General features: G+C 40.4%; 1 protein-coding gene across 1 annotated transcript; it reads right to left on the minus strand.

Annotated features, from left to right (window-relative positions):
• Positions 1 to 11,178: 11,178 nt before the first annotated feature.
• Positions 11,179 to 12,076, minus strand: LOC125469406 (disease resistance response protein 206-like). Its single transcript, XM_048566719.1, has one exon. It carries the CDS (start codon positions 11,935 to 11,937, stop codon positions 11,383 to 11,385), a length of 555 nt encoding a protein of 184 aa, XP_048422676.1. The 5' UTR covers positions 11,938 to 12,076; the 3' UTR covers positions 11,179 to 11,382.
• Positions 12,077 to 24,306: the final 12,230 nt, after the last annotated feature.

Here is a 24,306-nt window from a genome sequence, read left to right on the forward strand (position 1 = left end):
TTACAAAGCTTTATTTGTAGGCTTACTCATCTTTGTTTTTCTCCCAGCTAGGTTTTAGTAGTTGAGCTTTCGTGTTGACGAGGATTCTTGGCAAATCTCGGTATAGGAGGTTACCTTGGATGGTATAATTCTCAATCTACTCTATTGTACTTTACTTATGCTATGACATCATATGTGGAATGAGTTCATTCCCGCTCACTAACGCACTTTTACATTTAGGCACTTTTAGGTTTAAATTTACTCACTTTTTCTACATCACTACACTTTATGGCTTCATCACCCTCTTAGTGACGGCCAACACAGCTCGATTCAGAGTCCAGTGAACATGCCTGGTAGCTAAATATAGCCACACCATTGGAGATGCCTTAGAGACCTCTAGCAATAATGTAAATTAAAGGAATTACAACCTACAACTCAATTGAAAAGTGATAATCAATTAATCACATACACATTTGAAAAGTGATAATCAGTTGCCTTTGCATATATAGGGAAGCATATGCATGTTTATGCTATAATTTAGATGCTTCATGTTTAGCATATAATGCATTAATTAATTACAATGCATGACAAAACCTCTTCGATTAATTTTTCGATTAATCACTTAAAATCCTCCAACCTTTTAGTATCATTTTAAATTGGTTTCAAACTTTTTAAACTTTCCAAACAAGTATCCAGCCTATGGAGCCAAAAATAATCAAGAGGTAACACGTGGATTTTTGGGCAAAAAGGACAAAATTACCCTTGAGGAGCACCGGAATTCCTACGCGCGAGCAGTGGACAAACATCCCACAATCAAGTCAAAAGTGCCCAAAATTGGTAACAAATTCAAAGTTATTTCATCCATCCTCATCCTATATTTTCCACAAGGTAATTATTTCATAACCTTCAAAACATTCCTTATAAATTGAGTTAATTTCTAATTAATGGATTTATTCCTAATTAATCCATTAATTACCAATTAAATCACCCATTTCACACAAAAATACCCCAAAGGGCCGGCCACCTTTTCTCAAGAGGGGGACTGGCCATGCACTATATATTCAACCTCATTTCCTCTAAAAACCTAAGTCCACACGCTTGCAAAACTCCAAAAACTCTCTAAACACTTTTCTCTCTAAATTCTAACTTTGACATTGGAGGTTCTTCGGCCAAAGCCCCCCCACTCATCGTGGGCACATGAGGCTCTTGGCCTTGACCCTAAGGTGTTAATTGTTTTGTAGGTTCAATTTTGTCTAAGAAGAAGGAGGCGGAAATTTGCATCCACAAATTGGTGCTTTCATTGAGAGTTGAAGTACACACACTTGTAGAAGATTCTCGCATAAAAGGTTTTTCTCTATTTTTTCTTGTCCATTTGTATATTTTTTGTTCATTCTTATTATTAGAATTTTTTATTTGCAAAGATTCTTTGATAAAACATAAAAGAGAAATACAATGGCTAGAAATTTAGAAAATTCCATAAGTGAAAATTCCAATATTCAAGAAATGGGACCGCGACAATCCATGAGGCTAAATGTGATCATAGGTGGAGCAGCACCACCTTTACGGTGCTCCACCATGGCAACCACTGCAGTAACCACTATGGCCACCACCTGCGGCAAGGTTTATGGTACCATCACCATGACTCGAGCCATGCCATTTAAGGCCCATGGCACCAAAACCACGGCCCAAGCCATGTCACTCTAAGCCCAATACGAGCCCAATGCATTGCCAAGCCGAGCCTTACCCTCGCACCCACGTGCGCCACACACCGAGAAGCTCTCTCCTGTAGCCTAGCCTGCTCTCGTGGACTAGCGTGTTCTTGTCGAGCAGCTTGCTCTTATGGCCCAGCCTGCTCCCACTCAGCAGCCCATTCCCATGGCCCGGTCTGCTTCCGCGGCCCAACCTGCTCCTGTGGCCTAACCTGCTCCCACGACCCAGTCTGCTCCCGTGGCTTACCAAGCAGTCTAAATCAATCTAAGATTAGTTTAACTATCCTGGCTCTAAATTTCCGGACCGATGATCGAACTGGGAGCATTTTCACCATATTTTTTTTACGCATTTGACATTTCCTAACTCAAATCTCATGCCCAGAGTCTACCACACTTCCACTGCTCAAGAAGACGCATTCCTTCCAAGCTATTCCAACACAAATGGAGAACAACACTTGTCTAAACAAGTCATAGAGTTAACGAGCGCCCTTGCACAACAGACGACCTTGGTGAACCAACTTTTACAACACACCGAGATGCAACATGCCCCAGATGAGGTGTCCCGAAATAGGACAAGGGCAGACAAAGAACCTCTTCAGCAGCGTCTCGGTAAGCAGCCACTTGACTAGACACGAATTGAGCGTTCGGGTAGTGTACACTTCCGATTGGGCCCCCAAGATAGCGTATACTCCTGTCTTAACACGCGGAGGAGTGTGCACTCTCGACTACATCCACAGATGAGTGTAGGGTCATACTCCGATAGTCAACATGAGCAACCTTCGAGGCGAAGTGTTCATTCCTTGCTAAGCTCGCAAGGAGCATCCTTCACCTTACATCGAAGTAGGCAGGACGACGGATGGAGAGAAACAGTAACTCAATTAGGCTCAAACTCAACCGGTAGCCTGCGAAGAACTCGCTCGCTTGCTAGGAACGCACCACACGCACCGTATTCGCTGCATAGACGAGCTAAACACATGGAAGAACAGCTTAGACCATCAAGTCATAGTTGGGGGCAGCCGAGAGCTTCGTTACCCCCAACAAAGGCAAATTTATGAAGAAGTAGAGAGATTCTTGACCAATCGATTGCGTAATTTTCAACGCAACGAGGTCGCCGACAAGGCACTAAGACAGAACATGACCAACATAAGTAAATCACCCTTCACGGACGAGATTGAGCAGGCAGATGCTCTACGCGAGTTCAACAAGCCACAATTCACATATTTCAAAGGGGATGAAGACCCGGAGAGACATTTAAAGCACTACCGAAGCGCAATGATCCTCTATCGAAATAACGACGATCTCATGTGCAAGATATTTGCCACCACTCTACAAGGTGAGGCACAAGATTGGTTCTACACCCTGCCGCCACAGTCTATCCGGAGTTTCGACAAACTTTCTTTGGTTTTCACCTAAGAATATTCATCTTATTGCTCGATCAAAAAGAAGTTCGACCATTTGTTCAACGTCAAGAAGAACCCAAAAGAGTCGCTTCGTGACTATGTGAAGAGGTTCAATGATAGTCGGATGCAACGACTCGATAGCTAGAATAGCCTTCCAAAAAGGACTTTCAGCAGACCACCCACTATTCCGAAAATTGATCATGAAAAAATATCTAACTCTAGCAGACTTTTTCGCTCTTGCAGAGAAGTATGCATTTTGGGATGAGGCTCACCAATGTATATTCAAGGACTTGAAGAAGTACCCGACATCACCTCCCTACTATCCAAACCAGAAGTAGAGGAAGACTTATTCACATGTTTGACGGTATCTGAAGTAGTAATAAGCTCTACCATCATACGAGAAGAGCTGGGGGCCCGACTACTTGTATTCCACAGTTCAAAAGCTCTCCCCAAAAGCTCAAGTTTTACCTTCAAACGCACACAGTCATCCTCATGATGCATTATTCCGCCCAATCTAGATGTGTGACAATAAAGGTGTAGACCCTGGCAAATGCAAAGTATTCTAACGAACACAACAACTCGGCCCAAAAGACACTCCAAAGGTAGACGAACATTGGAAGGACACACTCGGAAGCAAGTTTTGTCCTCGTTGCCCCAAAAGATTCTACATAGGAGCAACATGTACCAGCGGTTGAGCACTGCCTCCTGCTGCGCGTCACACAACCCTAGTCGACCTTTGCTCCATATTTTAGCTCTAGAATGGTCCAATACCAACAGTTGAGCATCTCCTATCAAATAAGAGGGTTAATAATTCAGATAAGGTTTCAAGAAGCTTGTTTTTGTTCGTGTGATTTCCTCATGTGTTGATTCTCAGCTTGTAAAGCTTCCAATTCTTCTTTATGGGCGGTGAAGAGGGTGGTGACGACATCATGACAGTACGTACGAATTCAGCAACCCCTCTGACCTTCTTCTCGATGCTTGTGCTAGAGTTGTAGGGTGGAGTTAGTGGTTTTGTGTTGGGTTTGGAGGTGGTGGCATGATCGGGTTGGTGGAGGCTGTTCATTAGTGGATGCTATGCTTCCATGACCTTCTACTGATTTTGGAGACAAAGTAAACCTTAATTAATTCAACAGATTTTTAACTAGGGCTTGACAGATGTGACATTTTCAATAGGTTGAGTATTTGTTTGGAATGTTTAAAAAGGTTAAGACTAATTTGGAATGATACTAAAAGGTTAGGGGGTTTTAGGTACTTAATCCTTAACTTTTTTTGTTTGTTTTTCTTTTTCTTTTTGAAGATGAAACGATAACATTATATTGATGCACGTTGCTTGAACTAGTTGTAGGGAGCCACTGATCTCCAAAATAATCCTTCCAAGACCTTACTCTAAATCTAATCTCAGTCCTTCTCTGACTGTCAAGCATTCAACTATGGCTGGCAACTCCATATGAGGAAGTCGACGGAAAATCTCCCATGTTGGTATAACCATTACATGCGCGGTGTACCACGACATTCACTGGAGGAGAAGTCGATAATGAAGTAGCAACATGCATGGGATTTCAATACTGAGGTTGGCTCAACTGCTTCATGTGCTAAAAATCATTTTTTTCATAAAGTTGAATAAATCAAACAGAAACAACAAACATGATGATTAAACCGAATGTAGAAGGGAGTAAAATAATGTGTGACTTTCAATTCCCTAAGCCATCACTTCCATTAATTTTGTATGTGTGTATTAACTTTTTCTTTCATGTGCTGATTGTGGATGCATATTTCTGCCTGCTTCTTCTTGGACAAAATTGTACCTACAAAACAATTAACACCTTAGGTCAAGGCGAAGAGCCTCATGCGCCCATGATGAATGGGAAGGGGGCTTTGGCCGAAGAACCTCTGATGCCAAAGTTAGAATTTAGAGAGAAAAATGTTTGGAGTGTTTTTGGGAGTTTTGCAAGAGTGTGGAACTAGGTTTTTAGAGAAAAATGGGTAGTATTTTTTGGCCGGTTGCCTTTGGAGAAAAGGTGGCCGGCCTTGGGGATGCTTTTTGTGTGTATTTTGTGGTTTAATGTGAGTTATTTGGCAATTAATGGATTAATTAGGTAATTAATCCATTAATTAGCCAATTAACACATTTTTGGAATGGAAGTTATGTAATTTATGTGGAATATTTTGTAAGTTATGGAATGATAGCTAATTGATTAGCTAAAAGAGGGAAAAATAGGTAAAAATATATGGAATGAAATAGGTTTTGGGAGTTACCTTGTAGAAGGGATTTGATGAGATGGATTTTAAATTGTTACCTATTTTGGGCACTTTTGACTTGGTTGAGGGATGATTGTCAGTTGCTTGCGTGTAGGAATCCCGGTATGCCTCAAGGGTATTTTTGTCCTCTTTTATCCAAAAATCCACGTGTCGCCTTGTGATTATTTTTGGCTCTACAAATGCCCCCACACCTGTTGGACGCTCGCAGAAAAAGGGCAACAGGTGTAGAGATTTTCTTGCTTTAAGAAACTTTGGATTGCTTCCTATTTTGATGTAGATTCCTTCTTTAATAGGAAATTAGATCCTTCTAGGAAAGGGAAATATATTCTCTCAAAGCCTATTTAAGTCCACCTTAAGTGGGTTATTAAATCAACTTTGAAGAGTGATTTATTCTACCTTACAAGAGAGAGAGAGAGAGAGAAAGAGCTTAGAGGATATTTGTTCCCCTTCCTCTAGCAAGCTTCTACATCTTGCCCGTGTAAAGGATCGTCTTTTGTTACTTTCTTCATTTTCTTCGTGCCGCACTGATGCAAGAAAAATTCAATTTTCTTATCTTCTTCGTGGATAATGTTGTCGCTGGGCAACTGTTAGGGTGGTGCGACACGTCGGCTGGCAGGGGCTAGGAATCGGCTTGGCATAGGCCAAGTATGTGGTTTGGCATGGCCATTGCTTATGCTGATTGGCTTGATTGAAGCTAAGGATTGGCTCAGCATGGGCTGAGGAAATGGCATGGCATGGGCAACGGTTTAGGCTGCCATGTCTGAGCTGCTTGCCAAAAATGAGGAAACTACTGGAGTTTGATTTCTCAGTTGCCGTAGATGAAGCAGTCAAGGATGAAGCTGCCAAGATCGGAGTTGCTAAAGATGAAGTGTGGGATGAGCAAACTGTTAAGTGTAAAAGTGGCTGCTGCCCCCTAACCATTTGTTGCCTAGTTGATCTTCAAGCATTCGAGATTTTGAGTTATGTGGCCTTCTTGCACTGGAAGGCTTACCTAGATAGGTGTCGGGGATTTAGTTTACCCTCTCGCATTGGAGAGCAATTAGTTTATCCTCTTGTACTGGAGAGCAAACCCATATGGGTGTTAGGGAATTGGTTTACCCTCTCGCACTGGTGAACAATTAGTTTATCCTCTCGCACTAGTGAGCAAACCCATATGGGTGTTAAGAAATTGGTTTACTCTCTCGCACTGGAGAACAGACCCAGAAAAGGTTTTGAGCAGTTGTTGTAGACAGCAGTTGAGCCAGGCTTATGAGTAACTTCTTGAATCTTCATTGAGAATAAAGAAATAAATCAACTGTGTGTAAACTGCATAACAAACTGGATAATCTTCGGCTTACGAGGCCTTATTCATTGAGCTGCCTGAGACTTCGAACTTATTTAGAAAAGCCCAAATGGGTTTTAGTGGGTGATAGAGACTTCCTCTGCTTGTGTAGGTCGTTTTATCGACCTATTAAGATACTCGTCGCATTGGCCCTCATTTGTCAGCTTCTTAAGGTATTGCTTCCACTTTAGGCAGCCGTTGGTAGTGTGGCTTGGTCCTTGATGGAATGCGCAATACTTTGTATGATCTAGCCTGGTAAGATTGCTTTTCATGGGTGGCGGCAGTTTGAACCAAGGTTCGTTCTTGGGCTTGCGGAGAATTTGGCCAATTGGAACCGTGAACTTGGTGAATGTTTGAGGCACTGAGTCTTCTTTGGTCAGGGAACATTCCATGTGCTTTTTTTCTAACTCATTTTTGTTAGATTGCTTGGCCTCGTCCCATAGTGCATGTTTTTCTGCCAAAGCATACGAAGCTGCTAGGGTCAGTTCTTCTCCTATGATCAGTTTTCTAAATAAAGGATGTTCGGTGGGAAGCCCATTTCTAAATGCTGCCATTCCTATGTCATCGTTGCAGCCAACAATCTTGGCCTTCTCCACTTTGAACCTCTTGACATAGTCTCGAATTGTCTCCCAAGGGTTTTTCACGATGCTGAAGAGATGGTCGGATGTCCTTTTGATTGAGCGATTAGACGAGTACTCCTTAGTGAAAACAAAGGAAAGTTCGTTGAAACTCTAGATTGACTACGATGGTAGAGTGTAAAACCAGTCTTGCGCTCCGCTTTGTAGAGTTGTGGCAAAAAGTTTGCACATAAGCGCATCGTTATTCCTATAGAGGATCATGGTATTGCTGTAGTGCTTGAGATGTTGATCTGGATCTTCATCTCCCTTGTGCAAAGTGAAATAAGGCATAGTGAACCCGCGAGGTGGATATGTCTGCTCGATTTCATTCGTGAATGGTGACATGCTTATGTTGGTCATGTCTCGTTGAAGCACATCATCAGTAGGCTCGTTACATTGGAAATTACGTAATCATTCAGGTAGGAGCCTCTCAAGTTCTTCTTGAATTTGCCTCTGCTGGGGCAATGGAACTTCCAGTTGCCCCCGATCATGACTTACTGGTTTGGGCCATTCTTTCCTATGCTCGACTCATTTATATTGCGGTTATGGTGCATGTGGCATGTTCCTAGCAGGCGAACAGGCTGCTGGCAGGCTGCCGGTTGAACTTGAGTCGGATTGAGTGACTGCTTCTCTCTGTCTACCGTGCTGTCTACTCCAATGTGAGGTAGATAATACTCTTTGTGAGCTTAGTTGTGAATGAACATTTCGCCTGGAAGGTTGTCCATATTGATAATTGGAGTGTGACTTTAACCGTGAACGTATGCTCATCCATGGGCTTGATCGGGAATGCACGCTCCTTCGAGCGCTAAGGCAATAATATACGTTATCCTAAGGACCTAGGCGGGAGCGTAAACTACCAGAACGCTCGAATCGTGGCTGGTTGATGGGCTGTTTACTGGGACGCTGGTGGAGAGGTTCATCTGCTCTTGTCTTACTTTGGGACACCTCGTTCGGGGCACGTTGGATCTCGGTGCGTTGCAAGAGTTGATTCACCAAGGTTGTTTGTTATGCAAAGGCGCTCGTCAACTCTATGACTTGTCGAGACAAGTGTTGTTCGCCATTTAAACTGGAAGAGCTTGGAAGAAATGTGCCTCATTGAGTAGTGGAAGTATGGTAGGCTCCAAGCGCAAGATTTGAATTGGGAAATGTCAAATCCACAGAGACGTGGTGAAAATGCCCTCGATTTAATTGTAGACCCATAAATTTGAAGCCGGGACGGTTGAACTAATCTTGGATCGATTTGGGCTACTTGGAATGCCATGGAAGTAGGCTGGGCCACGAGAGTAGGCTGCTCGGCGGGAGCCACGGGAGCAGGCTGGGCTACAAGAGCCAGCTGGGTCGCGGGAGTAGGATTGGCCACGGGAGCAGGCTGCTCAGTGCGTGATGCATGCAAGTGCGAGGCTTGGGCTCGGCTTGGCAACGCATTGGGCTCGTGCTGGGCTTGGAGTGACATGGCTTGGGTTGTGGCCTTTGCAAGCTTGGATGGCATGGCTTGGGCTGTGGTAGTGGTGCCATGGACCTTGTCGCGGGTGGTGGCCACCGCGGTGGTTGCCATGATGGAGCCCCGTAACGGTGATGCTGCTCACCTATGATCACATTTAGCCTCGTGGATCGCCGCGGTCCCATTTCTTGAATATTGGAATTTTCACTTGCAGAATTTTCTAAATCTCTAGCCATTGTATTTTCTTTTTTACATTTTATCAAAGAATCTTTGCAAATAAAAAATTCTAATAATAAGAACGTACGAAAAATATACAAATGGACAATAAAAAATAGAGAAAAACCTTTTATGCGAGAGTCTTCTATGAGTGTGTGTACTTCAACTCTCAATTAAAGCACCAATTTGTGGATTCAAATTTCCGCCTTCTTCTTCTTGGACAAAATTGGACCTACAAAACAATTAACACCTTAGGTCAATACCAAGAGCGTCACGTGCCCACGATGAAAGGGGGGCTTTGGCCGAAGAACCTCCGATGCCAAAGTTAGAATTTAGAGAGAAAAGTGTTTGGAGAGTTTTTGGGAGTTTTGCAAGAGTGTGGAACTAGGTTTTTAGAGAAAAATGGGTAGTACTTATAGGGCATGGTCGGTCCCCTTTGGAGAAAAGGTGGCCGGCCTTTGGGATGCTTTTTGTGTGTATTTTGTGGTTTAATGTGTGAGTTATTTGTCAATTAATGGATTAATTAAGTAATTAATCCATTAATTAGCCAATTAACACATTTTTGGAATGGAGGTTATGTAATTTATGTGGAATATTTTGTAAGTTATGGAATGATAGCTAATTGATTAGCTAAAAGAGGGAAAAAGAGGTAAAAATATATGGAATGAAATAGGTTTTGGGAGTTACCTTGTAGAAGGGATTTGATGAGATGGATTTTGAATTGTTACCTATTTTGGGCACTTTTGACTTGGTTGAGGGATGATTGTCCGCTGCTCGCGCGTAGGAATCGCGGTATGCCTCAAGGGTATTTTTGTCCTCTTCTATCCAAAAATCCACATGTCGCCTTGTAATTATTTTTGGCTCCACACCGAACGTAGTGAAATACTAAAATCACATATTCGTTTACCCCTAAATTAAGGGATTTGGAACACAGTTTTACAAATGGTCTTTAAAAGCTTTGGGGCAAAAGAGCACTATGATATACCAGAAGAAATTACTAGTTTATACAATGATCGTATTGGATTCAGTAAATATGATATACCAGAGGAAGTTACGAGTTTATACAATAATTGTATTAGATTAAGTAAATATGATATAATAGAGGAAATTGAATAGAATAGAATTTAATGGCTAGAATTACCAAAATACCCATGCATTGTTAGCAAGTTAACATTGTTTCTATCAAAGTTGACGAAATTGGGTAATGTGGGACACGAAAAGATTAGTACAAGTGATAAAGTGAGATAATTGAAATAGAATACAAGGAAAAAGTGAGATTTTATACAGAGCACAAGTTTTTATTTTTTATTTTTTATTTTTTATAACAAATAATATTATCTATAAAGGATAGGTTTCAAAATCATTAAACCCTGTGATTGGTACTACAAGTCAAACTTGCCCAAGAAATCCAAAAAGTCGGTTGACGTATCATGTATCCAAACACTCGGCTGGTCCCCTTCCAAGTCCACTCAAGAAGTCATCAAGTTGCCTCTAAGCTTTTCATATATTTTTAGGAATCATAACCTGCTTTCCAAGAAAGTGACTTGATTGTTTTTACTGCTTATGCGTATAAACAGTTTGATATTAAAAAAAAAAAAGGTAGATTGTTTGCCCTTCTATTTGGATGCCTTTCTTATTCCTTTTATTTACACGATCACGGTTAAGTTACGTCAATATTTTATATTCTTATTGTTTTTTGTCTTATTATCTCTATAAAAAAAATCAATATAAAATATTGATGTGGCTTAACCGTAACAACATAAAATAAGAGAGGATGAGAATGACATTCAAACAGAAGGACAGACAATCTGCCTTCAAAAAAAAAAAAAACCAGAAAGTGTGTCACTTGATGAGACATACTAACATAAATATACTGTTATTATATGCTAGAATCTCTTCTAATACATATGACCGTCAGGTATTTTAAGTGTATCCTTATCCCACAATGGAAAATTTTGCGAGTCCTTTCACAATATGATAAGCTATTTTCACGTTTAATCATCCATTGAATCAGGGTACCTGATCACGATTAAGTGCTAATTAAATCGCCTCTGTTCTTGATCTTCTTGTGTATATTTCTACATGTTCATAATAAAACAAAAGTGCATTCCCAAATGAATTCTTGGAGGTGGATAGTCTTATAATATTTTTATAACTTCACTTCTCTTGTATTAGAAATAAAGTAAAATTCATTCACCTGGATCAAAATGCAGCTTCTTTGTCAAACAGAAGTATATGCAAGGAAAATGATTGAAATTACAAAGGTGACTGTTTAAGCATGTCACTTATTGAGGGACTACAAGTTCATTCTTAGCAAACTCTAATTAAGCATTCCATGAAACAGAACATATTTGAAGACCATTCTCAGTAACTCCCACATACCAAAACTCATAATACTAAATATATATATATATATATATATTATTTAACAATCTCAAATTTACCAACACTCGTAGAACTTGATATCCACCTTGAGCCTGAAGTAGACTTCACCTTCATATGAATCCGTGTCTATGGTTGCAACTCCCCGGTGCATGAAAAAGTCTCCGGTGCCACCCACGATGGATATGTCCCTATATTTAATCATAATGGGGTCGGCTCCGATGAAATTTATTGTGCCTTGGTAGTCTGTGCTGTTTAGAGAAAATGAGAAGCCAAGCCAAGAAGTGAATGTGTTCTTTGTATCATATATGTACATCCCTTGTGCCCTGCCAACAGGTTTGGAGTGCAGGTTGTTGTCGAGTGTAATGGGGTCATCGAAAACCGCTATGTTCCCGAAATGAAAATTCGGCGCCAAGATGGTTAGGTTGGATCCTTGAGGGGCTCCTACGATTGCAGATGTAGCATTGGCAGCATTTTTGCCATTGTAGATAATGTCATGGAAGAATAGCACTAAGTGCTTGCATGGTTTGTACTTGTCTTTGTTTTTTGGGAAGGCTGAAGATATAGCAAGGAACATGAAGAAGAATATTAGAACTGAGGAACTTGCTGCCATTGTGGGTTATGAAAAGAAGAGGCACAGAAGCAAAGAGAGAAAAAAAAGGGAGAGGAATATTCCAAGTTCAGTAAAATGAGCTTTTGCTTCTTGCTCTACTTGTGAGTTTGCTATCTGTCTCAATGCCTTTATATAGGGACTTGGAAGCTTGAAATCTCAAAGCTAAAAATAAATTAATTCCACACAAGGAGTTTTTACCATATGAATGGAGATAAGGATTCCAAGCTTCAATTATGAGACTGTCCCTTGTTATGGCGGTTTGCTTGCCACCTACCACTACCAACTTACAATAGTATGATGTGAATCACCAAGAAAATTTCCAAATTTATTATTCTTTTAACGAACGATATTATCTACATTAAGGAGAAGAGAGTGGACTAATCATCACAATGTGTTAGCCAAAATAATTATTGAGATTGCGTAACTCTTTATTGTGATCATTGGCAATAAAAATTGATAGAAGTGATCCCTGAATTTGTCCACCAGAAATTATTTTGGTCCTTTAGTGAGAAATCTGTCAGTATACTCATTAAATTTTTACGTGAACGATTACATTATCACCTTTTTTAAGGGTATTTTTGACAAACCAACCCCTCAATTTAACGAGGATATTGACAAATTTTTCACGGAAGAACCAAAAAGATTAACGGTGGACAAACTCAGAAACATCCACTTCTAACAATTTTTAGTTTTCAAGAATTAAGAGAGGAGTTATGCCAATTTCATTGATCATTTTGGATAAAAATCTTATGTGAAATTACAACATTAGTTTGATTCTTGACTGTCGTAGCATCATCCATGGAAACCATTTTCCACATCCTTATATTTTATGGTTCTAATGCAATAATGACCAAGGACTTTGTCAGTGAAATTGATTTGTGAAGATTGAATTTTAGACAAGTAATTACCTACTAAGGATAAATAAATTTTGTTAATCCTGAAAAAGAAAGTACGTGTGGTAGTATTAAGAAATTGAAGGGAATATATTATTCATATGATAAATCACACTATAGTTTTATCTATGTGCCTTTCATCATTTAAATATTTTACTAAGCAAAAGGTAGCCACTTATGAATAACTTTGCTCAAGTTGTATAATGAAAAGCACGACAAGAACGAGATTACTTCAAATTTTCAGGTCAGGCTGCTAAATATAATATGAAAAAGAAAAAAGGAATAGGTTTTTATAAGAGTTGGCCTCAAACTCCAGTGGGATTGGTGAGTGTAAAGACATAGGGAGGAACTCTTCAGGAACGAGGACAAATTGAAAAATAAAAGTAAGGCCAAAAAGCCAAATGAAAAGAGAAAAAAAGATAGGAGGGTAATGGACAAGTCATAAACAAGCAAATTGAGTACGTTTCTATTCCTATTTAATCAAATTTTCCATCATTTGACAAAAATAAAAAAATAAAAGAGTAATGTTTTCTTTCCAAAGACAAATTAACAAAATCTAATTAAACATATAGTACGTGTGCATCTTCAGAATAATTCATACGTAAAAGTATAAGTTCCAATTGGATTTTCTATTAATCTCTACCCAAATTATAATGTGATATTCTTAGCCTTGGGTGGAAACAATATCCAATTTTGGGTTGTATGTGCACAAGACTATTTGCAGAAGTAGAATATAGCATTACACTGATTGGGGTCCGTATATATTCTCAAATTTCTACACCTTTTTGCGTTCTTTTCTGGTGGGAGATTGGTGGTGGTAGGTGTTGATTTAGATTTTAGCGCTGGTCCAAATGAAAAGTGACATATAATATGCATCTTCTTATTATATGGTAGGTAAGTCCTGACAAGTCCGAGCTCGAGAAGTCAAATGTACCTCATAAAATTCAAATAAAAAACTAAGCATCCTTCGGTTGGAAAAAGAAACGTTGATCCCTTCTTCGCAAGATGACTTGTTTAAATAGGTTGTTAGCACAACCAACACATGATTTTGATTTTCTTTATACGAAAGAAAAAACATATTTAAGATTAGAGATAATTGGAGAAATGGTTTGTGAACTTTAGTTCAATTGGAGTTTTAGTCTCTGAACTTAAAATTTGTGAGTATTGGTTTCTAAACTTGTTATAATGTGGAGCGATGATCATTTTGGCTAACTCTATTAAAAATTATGTTTGAACCATACTTCACCAATCCTGAAACTACCAAACAGCGGTCAACTTCTTACTTTTGGGACTTGCTGAAAGATTCATGTTGAGACACCCCTACAAAAGCACAAGTGTTGAGGCCAATCACAATACGACACGTGTCAACATTAGAATATAGCTCCTAGAGTCCCACATCAAGTGCGGACGAAAACGAGCTATTCTTCTTAACCGTAAAAAGAGATCATTCTCCTACAATTAATCCCTGTTGTCATTATTGTACTTAAACTCGTTATTGGGACTTACTAATGATGATTATGCTTGAACCTATGTATACTTGTTGACCCTAAAAACTACCAAGCCTACGTGGCACGCAGGCCAAGTAATCAATAAGCTAACTACATCATTCGGTTGTGTGCGGGGTGTGCCAACTTGTCGGCCGAGCTCGGTCGGGGAGTAAAATATGTTGATGTTGCATTAAGCGCGCTGTTGACTTCTTGTTCTTGCGACTGCGGCCGAGGTTCACGGATCATTAGTGCCATTCACGGATTGTCTTGCTTCGGGTTCGGTCATAGTGATTATATTCGTAAGAGTATAAGCATGATGAACTGGCACCAAACTATACAGACACAAGTACTTAAAAGACATTTATGTCTTAATGGTAAATGTGGTTCGGCTGTCAGAATGTGGAACTCTAAAACTTACTTGTGAATATCCAATCATAAAACAACTCGGCGTTCAATGCGTCGAGCCCAATAATATGTAATACCTTACTTCGTCGAGAAGGCTAATGAGATAACCTCTGCTAATAAGGATTTGAAAATCCTTCTCGACCGATACTTGGATAGATAACCAGTCAGCCTCGACGCAGTGTTGTTTATCCAAACTGAAGGTGCTTTGCGATCGGCTGATTTTACGGCAATAGTGCTGTTTATCCAAACTGAAGATGTGTTGGCGAAAAAAGAAAATAAAAATCTTAAGGTAGTTGAGAGGTTCCGTGTAGAGCGAGAGTTTGCGCAGGGCAATTTGTGTGTTGAATTGTAGGGAGCTCAAATGTCACACAATGTCTTTTATTTATGGCAACGAGCCTACTTCTGACCAAACTAGAGATATACTTGGATTAGGATTCCTCAACCCAATCTGATTAAACTTAGACCAATTCTAATCTTTATAGGATTCTGAATCAAACCTTCAAACAAACTAGGTTCATCTCTTAATCCCAAATACTTTAGCTTTGAGGCTCTTTATTATACCAGGATTCGACTATTTATCCGAAATAATCCTCATTGTAGTAGGATTTGGCCAACCTCAACAGGGCCAGCCCATGACAAGACTTTAAATAAACACCATTGGGCTGAGAATATTTAATAACATTTTGGGCCCAAACATTGCCTTTTCACTTCTGAGGTATTCGGCCTAAACACCCGGCCAAGCCTCGACCTTGAAGAAGTGAAATCAAACCCTTAGCATATGTTTAAAAGACAATAAAAAATCTTGATATTCCATTCACTCAGTTGCATTTATGAAGAACGATTGCACGATCTTATTTCTGTAAGATGCTCTGCCAAGCGGCGATCCCTCATCTTATTCGTCTGCATTTAATAATGACTCTTCAATTGTGTAACCGTCGCCACACGCAAACGTGCATCCTCAATCCACAAGTTCTTCGGACTCTTCACTTGGATTTTTGAATATTCATCATGATTACAAAATCCCCTGGTCGATTCTATCCCCCACTTTAAAAGACTAAATTATTGAATCTCTTGCCAGTTGCTCTCACAATCCACCTTTATTCGATAAATACTCAACTCACCTTCATTCAATTTTTACACTCTCAAAATTCTTGAATCTCTTGCCAGTTGCTCTTACAACCTAGAAATCTCAAACCCAGAAAAACCCTCGAGTCTTAATCAATGACTTCCAACATTTTTATTACCAAGCTTTCTGAGGAGTGCACCAAGTGCAATGACTTTATTGGCCAAAATGCTATCAAGACCCTACGGTTTGAAGGCGATTCAAATGCTACCCACCAAATCTTAGGACCACTTTTCAAAGACATCGTCCCAAAGGCCATCACCAACATGCTCAAGGTCTTTTGTTGAAACCTTTGCTCCAAGGGTATGATTGGTCGAAATGGGATTTGGCCAGGCCTCAAGGAGCTTGGCCTTTAACCCCTGCATCCTGGGCAGCTTGGGTCGAACAAATGGAAAAATTCTTTAGCACAGAGTGGAAAAGTCTTGGCCCTTATGATGCCATCAAGCTTTCGACTGTTAAGATTGTTATGGATCGGGAACTTCTTATGGAGCCCCTAAGTTTTTGGTACTTAGCCACCAACACAATGGTACTCCCCCTCGACCCCATTGGCCCGATCGTGCACGACATATCAGCCATCCTTGGCACTTGTCCATCTGGTCTTCCAGTTGATATCGTCCTTCTTGGGTATCAATTTGACTTAGACCTCAAATCTTTATTCGATAAGTGTGTCATTGAGGCCCTAAAGAAGAAAGACCAAGAAGCCCCAAAAAAGAAGTCTAGAAGCTACACAAAAACTTCTTCAACTATAACACTTTCATCCATCACTTTGCTGGCCGAGGGGAAGACGACCTACGGAAAAGGGAACATGAAGCCTTTATATTCTACTAGTATAATAAATTTATTGTTTGCACCAAGTCAAAAAATGTTTGATCGAAAAGATTCTAGTGGTCGAAGCCCTGGTCAATGGTCACACCCTAGCTTTTAGTTCGGCCATCCTTGCTAACCTCATGCGTTGCCTGGCCGAAACGATCGTTACCAAAATTGACCCGCACACGAATGGCCCATTCTAGGTTTTCCAGCTCTGGCTGTAAGTCTACTTCGCCACCCTGAGGCTAGAAATCCCTAGCTTCAAGTACACTGAAGCGCTACGTCTCCAATTGGCCTCTACACCAACTCCTCCTTACTCGGTCGAATAAGTCCTCAAGTATTTTTTTTGGCCTAGAAGATCTTTCTGACAACGAATTCCTAATCTGCCGTTGTCAGGAGTACTCTTTTTCCATCAAGCTTCCATCATCGGCATGGAATGAGACCGAAGATGCCAATCTTTGACAAAATTGGGGGGGCGTTCGAGCTAGCTCGCGACCTTCATCTTAGCTGTGATGCTCGACGAGCAAATTGGGAAGTTTACCACCCCCACTTTACTACTCGGCAACTTGGCTACCTCTAAGGATGCCATATGCCTCTTCTTACATCCCAATCTCTTCTAAATCAAGAACGTCTCTGTGGTTCGTCAGAAAAAGAGTGTAGAGAGACCGAGCGAGAATTTCAAGAGAGGTGCAAGAAATTTCATCTTAGGTCGAACATCCTTGAAACTCATAGTACCCGTACCTATGCTGATTGGTGGGACGCATACATCCAAGAATTCTTTGGCACACCGGTCGAATATGTTATCCAAAAACTTTTTGGTGATCGTCCAAGGAAAACTCCCACCCCGAAATCCAAAAAAGCGGCCCAAGGTATACGTATTTTATTTATTTTTATTTCTCACTCAAAACTATCATCCTAATTTGAGTTTATTTTCAGCGGATCATCCAATAAAGCGAGTCGACGCGGCCACGATGACTGCAGCTAAAAAGAAGCCTGCTCCTCCAAAGAAAGCTGCAACTATTCAAATTCCCATATCCTCTCCTACTCCAATGGTGGCCACTTTTGTGCCAGTCACACTGAGCAAACAGCCTCGCCCAGAGATTGGAACGGCCGGTAACGTTTCCCCGCCCCAAAAATGCATTAAAAAGAGGCAAAGAAGGGGGAGCGAGAGATTTTTTTGATCTCAAGTCAAACCACAAGAGCGACTGCTCCTGACGTTTCTTTCCCTCCTCTTAGCTTTGGCGAAAGGATTGCAAAATCCTCCATTGGATCATGCGACTAACGTTTACCCCACTATTCCGGGCATGGTCAAACCAATCGTCGCTTCATTAGTTGAGGGTTTTACAGCTCCAAGGGTGGCTGTTTCTCCTATTGTTGGTCCAGCCGTTGCTACTATGGGGGAGGCAGCCACTCTGGCCGAGAAAACCCTTCCCCCAAATCCAAAAAAGAAATCAATTGTCATCGTACAAGAAAAGGTAGGATCATTTTTGTTACTAGTTTTCGCTCTTTACTTAACTAGATCTCTCGACTAATGAACATCATTTTTCTGTCTAGGAGGACGAGAGCGAAGAACCTTTGCTGGTGAAGTGCCCCCAACCAGCTGAGCTGCCACTTACCATCCCTCGGCAGGTGATCGAAGTGGCTGGCCAAGTCAACCCTCATGCTGTTGAGACAAAGGTAGGGCATGAAGCGGTACCTCCTGTCGAAACAAAAGCGATGGCAAAGACGTCAATTCACCCTCAAGACCAGAATCTCAGCATTCCTCTATAAGAGGTTACTTCGGCCTTCGTAAGAACCTTCATCATCATTCCATTAACTTTCTGCTTTAGAATTCTAAACCAAGAGTAAACATTAAAATGCCAGGTGCCTGATCGTTCATTTCATCGGCAATTTTACATGCCGAAAGGTGTTATTTATATTTCTTGGCCGCCTTAGTAGCCATCGAATGTAAATAGCCTCCATCGGCCATGTGAATTAATAGGCTTTTTTAAACACTAGGCTCGGCCATTAAGTTCTTTGGGTTCGAGCAACGAACCAGAAGACATGGTCAAGGTCTCCTCTTGGCAGGTCTATCACGACTTCCTTATCTGCTATTCTTTTGGATTCTTCTTTACTAACTTTTTCTTTGTGCAGCCTTCATGCGAAGTCGAGCTCGATGCTCTTCTTTCCAGTTCTTTGGGGATAGCCAATCTTTCTGCTACTACAACTAGTCCTTCAACATCGATGGTCGAACCAAATGCCCTTGTTAAGCTGCAGGAGCTCTTGTTTCTTTCAAATTCTCAAATCCTCGGGTGCAAAGGCCTCAACTCAGTAGGAGAATGTTTGAACATCCTTGCAGCTGACGACTCAATGAAACTGTCATTCATCTATCTTCTGTCCTGGAATGAACCCAAGAATACTTTGATATCTTCGAGAGAGCTTTTCGGGCAGAAGACGACTTTAAGGCTATAATGGTTGCCCAAGAAGATTTTCGTCCAAAGGTCTAGGCAATAAAGATGAAGAAAGAACAACTGGTAAACCTCAACCATCAAATTGTCGAACTCCAAAATCGAAGGTTGGCAGTTACTCTTGAGCTTGCAAATGACTTTGAGTCTAGCAAACCTTGTTTGACCAAATACACAACTGGCATAAAGTGGATCAAGTAGTTGAAGATGGATAAGAGGACTTGGCAAGCTGAGGTTACAATGGGCAAAATGAGGTGGTTAGAATTGAAGGTTGTCCCTTGAAGCCTTCATTCCTTTATCTCCTTAAGATTTTGGTTTTTGTAACCAACTGTTGGAATTCTTTGTAACTTCACTTGTATTCCCTTTTGTAAAGTTAATGAAATAAACTTTTTATTCTCACATCTCCCAAGTGACTGGATAATATTTCTTTAAAAATTTCCCATTGATTGGTAGTTATGAATTAGACCGGTTCGGTCTTTAAGATGGTATGCCCCATTGCCAAGAACTTTGTGGACGATGAACAGTCCTTTCCAGTTTGGCGACCATTTTTCGAATCTGGGATCTTTAATTCCTGCTGGTAATACGGTTTGCCAAACTAGCTTACCTTCACTAAACATCTTTTGTCAGACCTGTTGATTATATGCTTGTTCAGCGATCTTTTTCTATGCTACCAATAAATTGTAAGCATTAAGCCGAGCTTCCTCTAAATCCTCTAACTCTTACCTCCTGGCCTGATTATATTTAGCATTACTCAAACTGCTTTACTCGACTACTCGCAATGAGTTTATACTTAGTTCGACTGGTAGTATTGCGTCGTGCCCGTAGGTCAACGCATATGGGGTCGTCCCCATTGCTGATCGGAGTGAAGTTCGATATACCCATAAAGCCTCGTTTAACTTCAAATACCATATGCCGGGCTTTTCTTTTATCATTTTTTCGAGAATGCCTATCAAAACTTTATTACTTGCTTCGGCCTGTCCATTTGCTTGTGGGTAATACGGCGTGAACTGTTCGAGTCAGATTTTCAGGTTCGCCGTATATTCTTCTAAACCTATCGACCGTGAAGCCTGTGCCATTGTCAATCGATTCTAGCATGCCGAATCTTGTCACAATATTTTCCTTCACAAAACTACAAACCTCTCTCGAGGTTAACTCGGCGTATGACTTTGTCTCGACTCATTTGGTGAAATAATTGGTTGCTACGAGTATCCATGCATGCTTTGCTGATCTGGAAGACGACGTAATTTTGCCGATTACATCCATGGCCCATCCTCTGAACGGCCAAGGTTTGGTGACCGAGTGAAGTAATTCGGCCGGGACTCTTTGTATAGGCCCATGAATTTGACATTCTACACATCCTTGTGCATACTCGATACAATCCTTCAATATACTCGGCCAAAAATATTTGTGTTGTCGAAGCAGCCAATGCATATTGCGCCCAGATTAATGAGCCCCACAAATTCCTTCGTGTACTTTTGTAATTGCTTGGGTAGCCTTTTACGGGCCGAGGCATAATAACAATAAACCATCCTCACCTTTCCGGTATAACTCGTTCTGATACAACACGTACTTGCGGTCATGTTTGTCACCAGGGTTATCGAGATATCACATGATTGACCTTCTCCAGTCGTCTGGTAATTTCTCGACAGCACACACGCCTACAGGATCTCCTCGTTTTAACAATGAAGGTGAGGATATCACTTATATATGGATCACGTGGTCGTGTTGGAGAACTTGTTGATTAACTAAGGCCGGGTGCGATTGTCGTACTACAGGTATCCCCTGGCCTAACGTGCCCCTTAGGAGTTGTGTTCCAGAGGCTATTTGAGCCAGTTCATCTACGTCAGTGTTTCAACCGCGGGAGATGTGTTTGAACATGATACCATCGAACGACTCGGCCAAATAGCTAGCAACCATATGATAGGGTGCCAGAGTACAACTCATGCAACGGAAAGTTCCATTGAGTTGGTTAATTACAAGTTCCGAATCATCGAGGACAAGCATGCGGACTGCCTTCAAGTTGTGAAGGACGTTAAGGCTGATAATAAGTGCTTCGTATTTGGCCTGATTATTTGTACAATCAAAATCGAGCTTGAGAAAGAAATACTAGCGGTGTTGATATGAGGATTGATTGATGATCCTAATAGTAGCCAAGGCTGGAACACTGGACCCATCAAAATACATCGTCCAATAATTATCTTGTGTTTCCACCATGCCGATTTCGACATCAGTGCCCCCGAAACCATATGGAGAAGGATGTTGAGCCAAGAAATCGGCTAATGCTTGCCCATTAACGGCTTTTTGTGGCACGTATTGCAAACTAAATTCAGACAATGCCATTGTCCATTTTCCAATTCGGCCTTTGACCATTGGTCGAGTAAGCATATACCGAATAACATCGTTTTGGGCGATGACCTAAGTGACGGAAGAGAGCATGTAATGCCGGAGTTTAGACTTGGCAAAAAACAGAGCCATGTAGAGTTTTTCTACGGCTGAATAATTGATTTAAGGTGAGTTAAGATTCCGACTGAGATAAAAAATGGCATGTTCACGCTCGACGTCGTTGCCTTATGCAAGGAGGCAACCGATGGACTCCTTGGCCGCCAAAATGTATAGATTAAGAGGTTTACTACATCGAGGCGGTATAAGGAAATGTGGGGTTGTAAGAGAAAACTTGATTTGTGTAAAAGCCACTTGATGGTCTTCACGCCACTCGAACTTGTCTGAATCCTTGAGTTCCACTAGGCGTGCCAAAATGTTGACCCTAAAAACTACTAAGCCTACATGACACGTATGCCAAGTAATCAATAGGCTAACTACGTCCTTCGTTTGTGTGTGGGACATGCCAACTCGAGTAAAATGTGTTCATGTTGCGTTGAGCGTGTTGCTAACTTTTTGATCTTACGACCGCGGTCGAGGAAGGAACATGTCTCGACCTTCGGGTTCGAGAGCCCGAAGACAAGGCTGCTAGTCTTGCGAAGTTCATGGATCATCGACATCGGGTTTGGTCACGGTGATTATATTCATAAGAGTATAAGCACACGGAACTGGCACCAAACTATACAGACACAAGTACTTAAAAGAGATGTATGTCTTAATGGTAAATGTGGTTCGGCCGTTAGAATGTCGAACTCTAATACTTACTTGTGAATATCTAATCATAAAACAACTCAGCGTTCAATGCACCGAGCCCAGTAATCTGTAACATCTCACTTTGCGAAGAAGGCTAATGAGATGATCTTTGCCAATAAGGATTTGAAAATCCTTTTCGATCGAGACTTGGATAGATAACCTGTCGGCCTCGACGTAGTGCTGTTTATCCAAACTGAAGGTGCTCCACAGTCAGCTGATTCTATGGCAATACTGTTGTTTATCCAAACTGAAGATGTCACTGGTTGCCTTCACAGTGTTATTTATCCAATTTGAAGATGTGTTGGCGAAAAAAGAAAATAAAAATGTCAAGGTTGTTGAGAGGTTTCACGTAGAGCGAGAGTTTGCGCATGGCAGTTTGTGTGTTGAATGAGAGGGAGCTCAAATGTTGCACGGTGTCTTTTATTTATAGCAACGAGCCTACTTCTGGCCGAACTAGAAATATACTCGGATTAGGATTCCTCAACCCAATCTGATTAAACTTAGACCAATCCTAATCTCTATAGGATTTTAAATCAAACCTTCAAACAAACCAGGTTCATCTCTTAATCCCAAATACTTTAGCTTTGAGACTCTTTATTATACCAGGATTTGACTACTTCACCTTTATCTTAAATAATCCTCCTTGTAGCAAGATTCGGCTAACCTCAACAAGGTTGGTCCATGACAAGACTTTAAATAAACACCGTTAGGTTGAGAATATTTCTGGACTCGGCCCAAAATAACATTTTGGGCTCAAACAATACTGTAAAATCTTTACCATTAATGAGAACTCCTCTATTCTCGCGGTATGTAGCCCAACTTAGTGTGAAGCATGTTCATCTTGCGTTTGCTTTCCTATCTCTATCTCTTTACATATTATCCTCACTAGATGACTATAGCATCTGTGCTCACAAATTTGACATTTTACGTTATTCCAAAATCTCATTGATTTTGTGCATTAACAACTTCCATTAAAAAAATTTGCCCCCTTTTAAACCTTTTATTTTGGCTTTAAATTCTAACAAAGGTAGCCAAAATGACCATTATTCCAAATTATAACAAACTCAGTGACTAATACTCACAAATTTTTTATTCAATGACTGCTCAAATTGGATCGAAGTTAAAAAAACTATTGCTCCAATTCTCGCTCTAGATTAAAATTAAAAAAAAAATTCTTTAATCGATTTTCGCTTTTTAAAGGTGCCACAAGTGATGTGGGTTGAAATGGGGTGAGGGTGACGATATCTCGACTCTCATTACGACTCTTATATCGACCATGTGCAATGTTTTTCCTGGCCAATAATTGCATTAGCACCAAAACGCCAAAAAGAAAAACCCATACTAACTACAAATCGTAGATGGCCTAAAATAGCTACTGTATAATTTCCAATAATAAAAACATAGCTTCTACTCTTTCATTCTGGTGTCGGTTATACACATACACTATGGGCATATCCCGAACCTAATCAACATAAAATCTTGTCGATTAATAATATAGTCAATCAATTGAATTGGCAATTAAAAGTTGGCAGAGAATATATAAATTCATTGGCCTGAATTTTCTATTTGATAGCCATTCAAATTTTTATTTTTAATTTTATGCTAGAAATAGAAAAAGAATATATAAGGGGAAATAGGAGATGAAAAAGAGTGGTTCGATTGAAAGATGGAGGGAACCGTATGAAACAAAAACTTGAGTAAAAAAAAAATATTTCAAATTTTTTCAACTTTTAAGTTTTAATTTTATTTTGTATATAATTTCAATTTCGTAAACATTTTCCCTTTTTCATAAACATTTTCTCAATATAAGGTATCTACGCGCATGATTTTTTATTTTTTATTTTTATATTTAAAAAAAAAGTACGTAATTTTATTCATGAAAAAAATATATTACAAATACTAGGGAAAAAACATAAAAGGGTTTCAACCCAGAAGGTGACTAGTAGAGAAAACCCTAGAAGTCTAAAAGGAAAAAAACATAAAAGGATTTCAACCCAAAAGGTGACTAGTAGAGAAAACCCTAGAAGCCTAAATGAAAAATGACCCGCTCCAGCTGCCCAAAAATCAGAAGCGGCCGA

Source organism: the organism of the source record quoted next, unplaced genomic scaffold (genome assembly GCF_019419815.1).
Source record: "Pyrus x bretschneideri cultivar Hongxiangsu unplaced genomic scaffold, Pyrus_bretschneideri_v1 Contig42, whole genome shotgun sequence".
In the NCBI taxonomy this organism is placed as follows: Eukaryota; Viridiplantae; Streptophyta; class Magnoliopsida; order Rosales; family Rosaceae; genus Pyrus; species Pyrus x bretschneideri.

What these genes read in the sequence shown, in the direction of transcription:
- LOC125469406 (XM_048566719.1), bottom strand. Translation starts at nt 11,937, where the DNA reads ATGGCAGCAAGTTCCTCAGTTCTAATATTCTTCTTCATGTTCCTTGCT.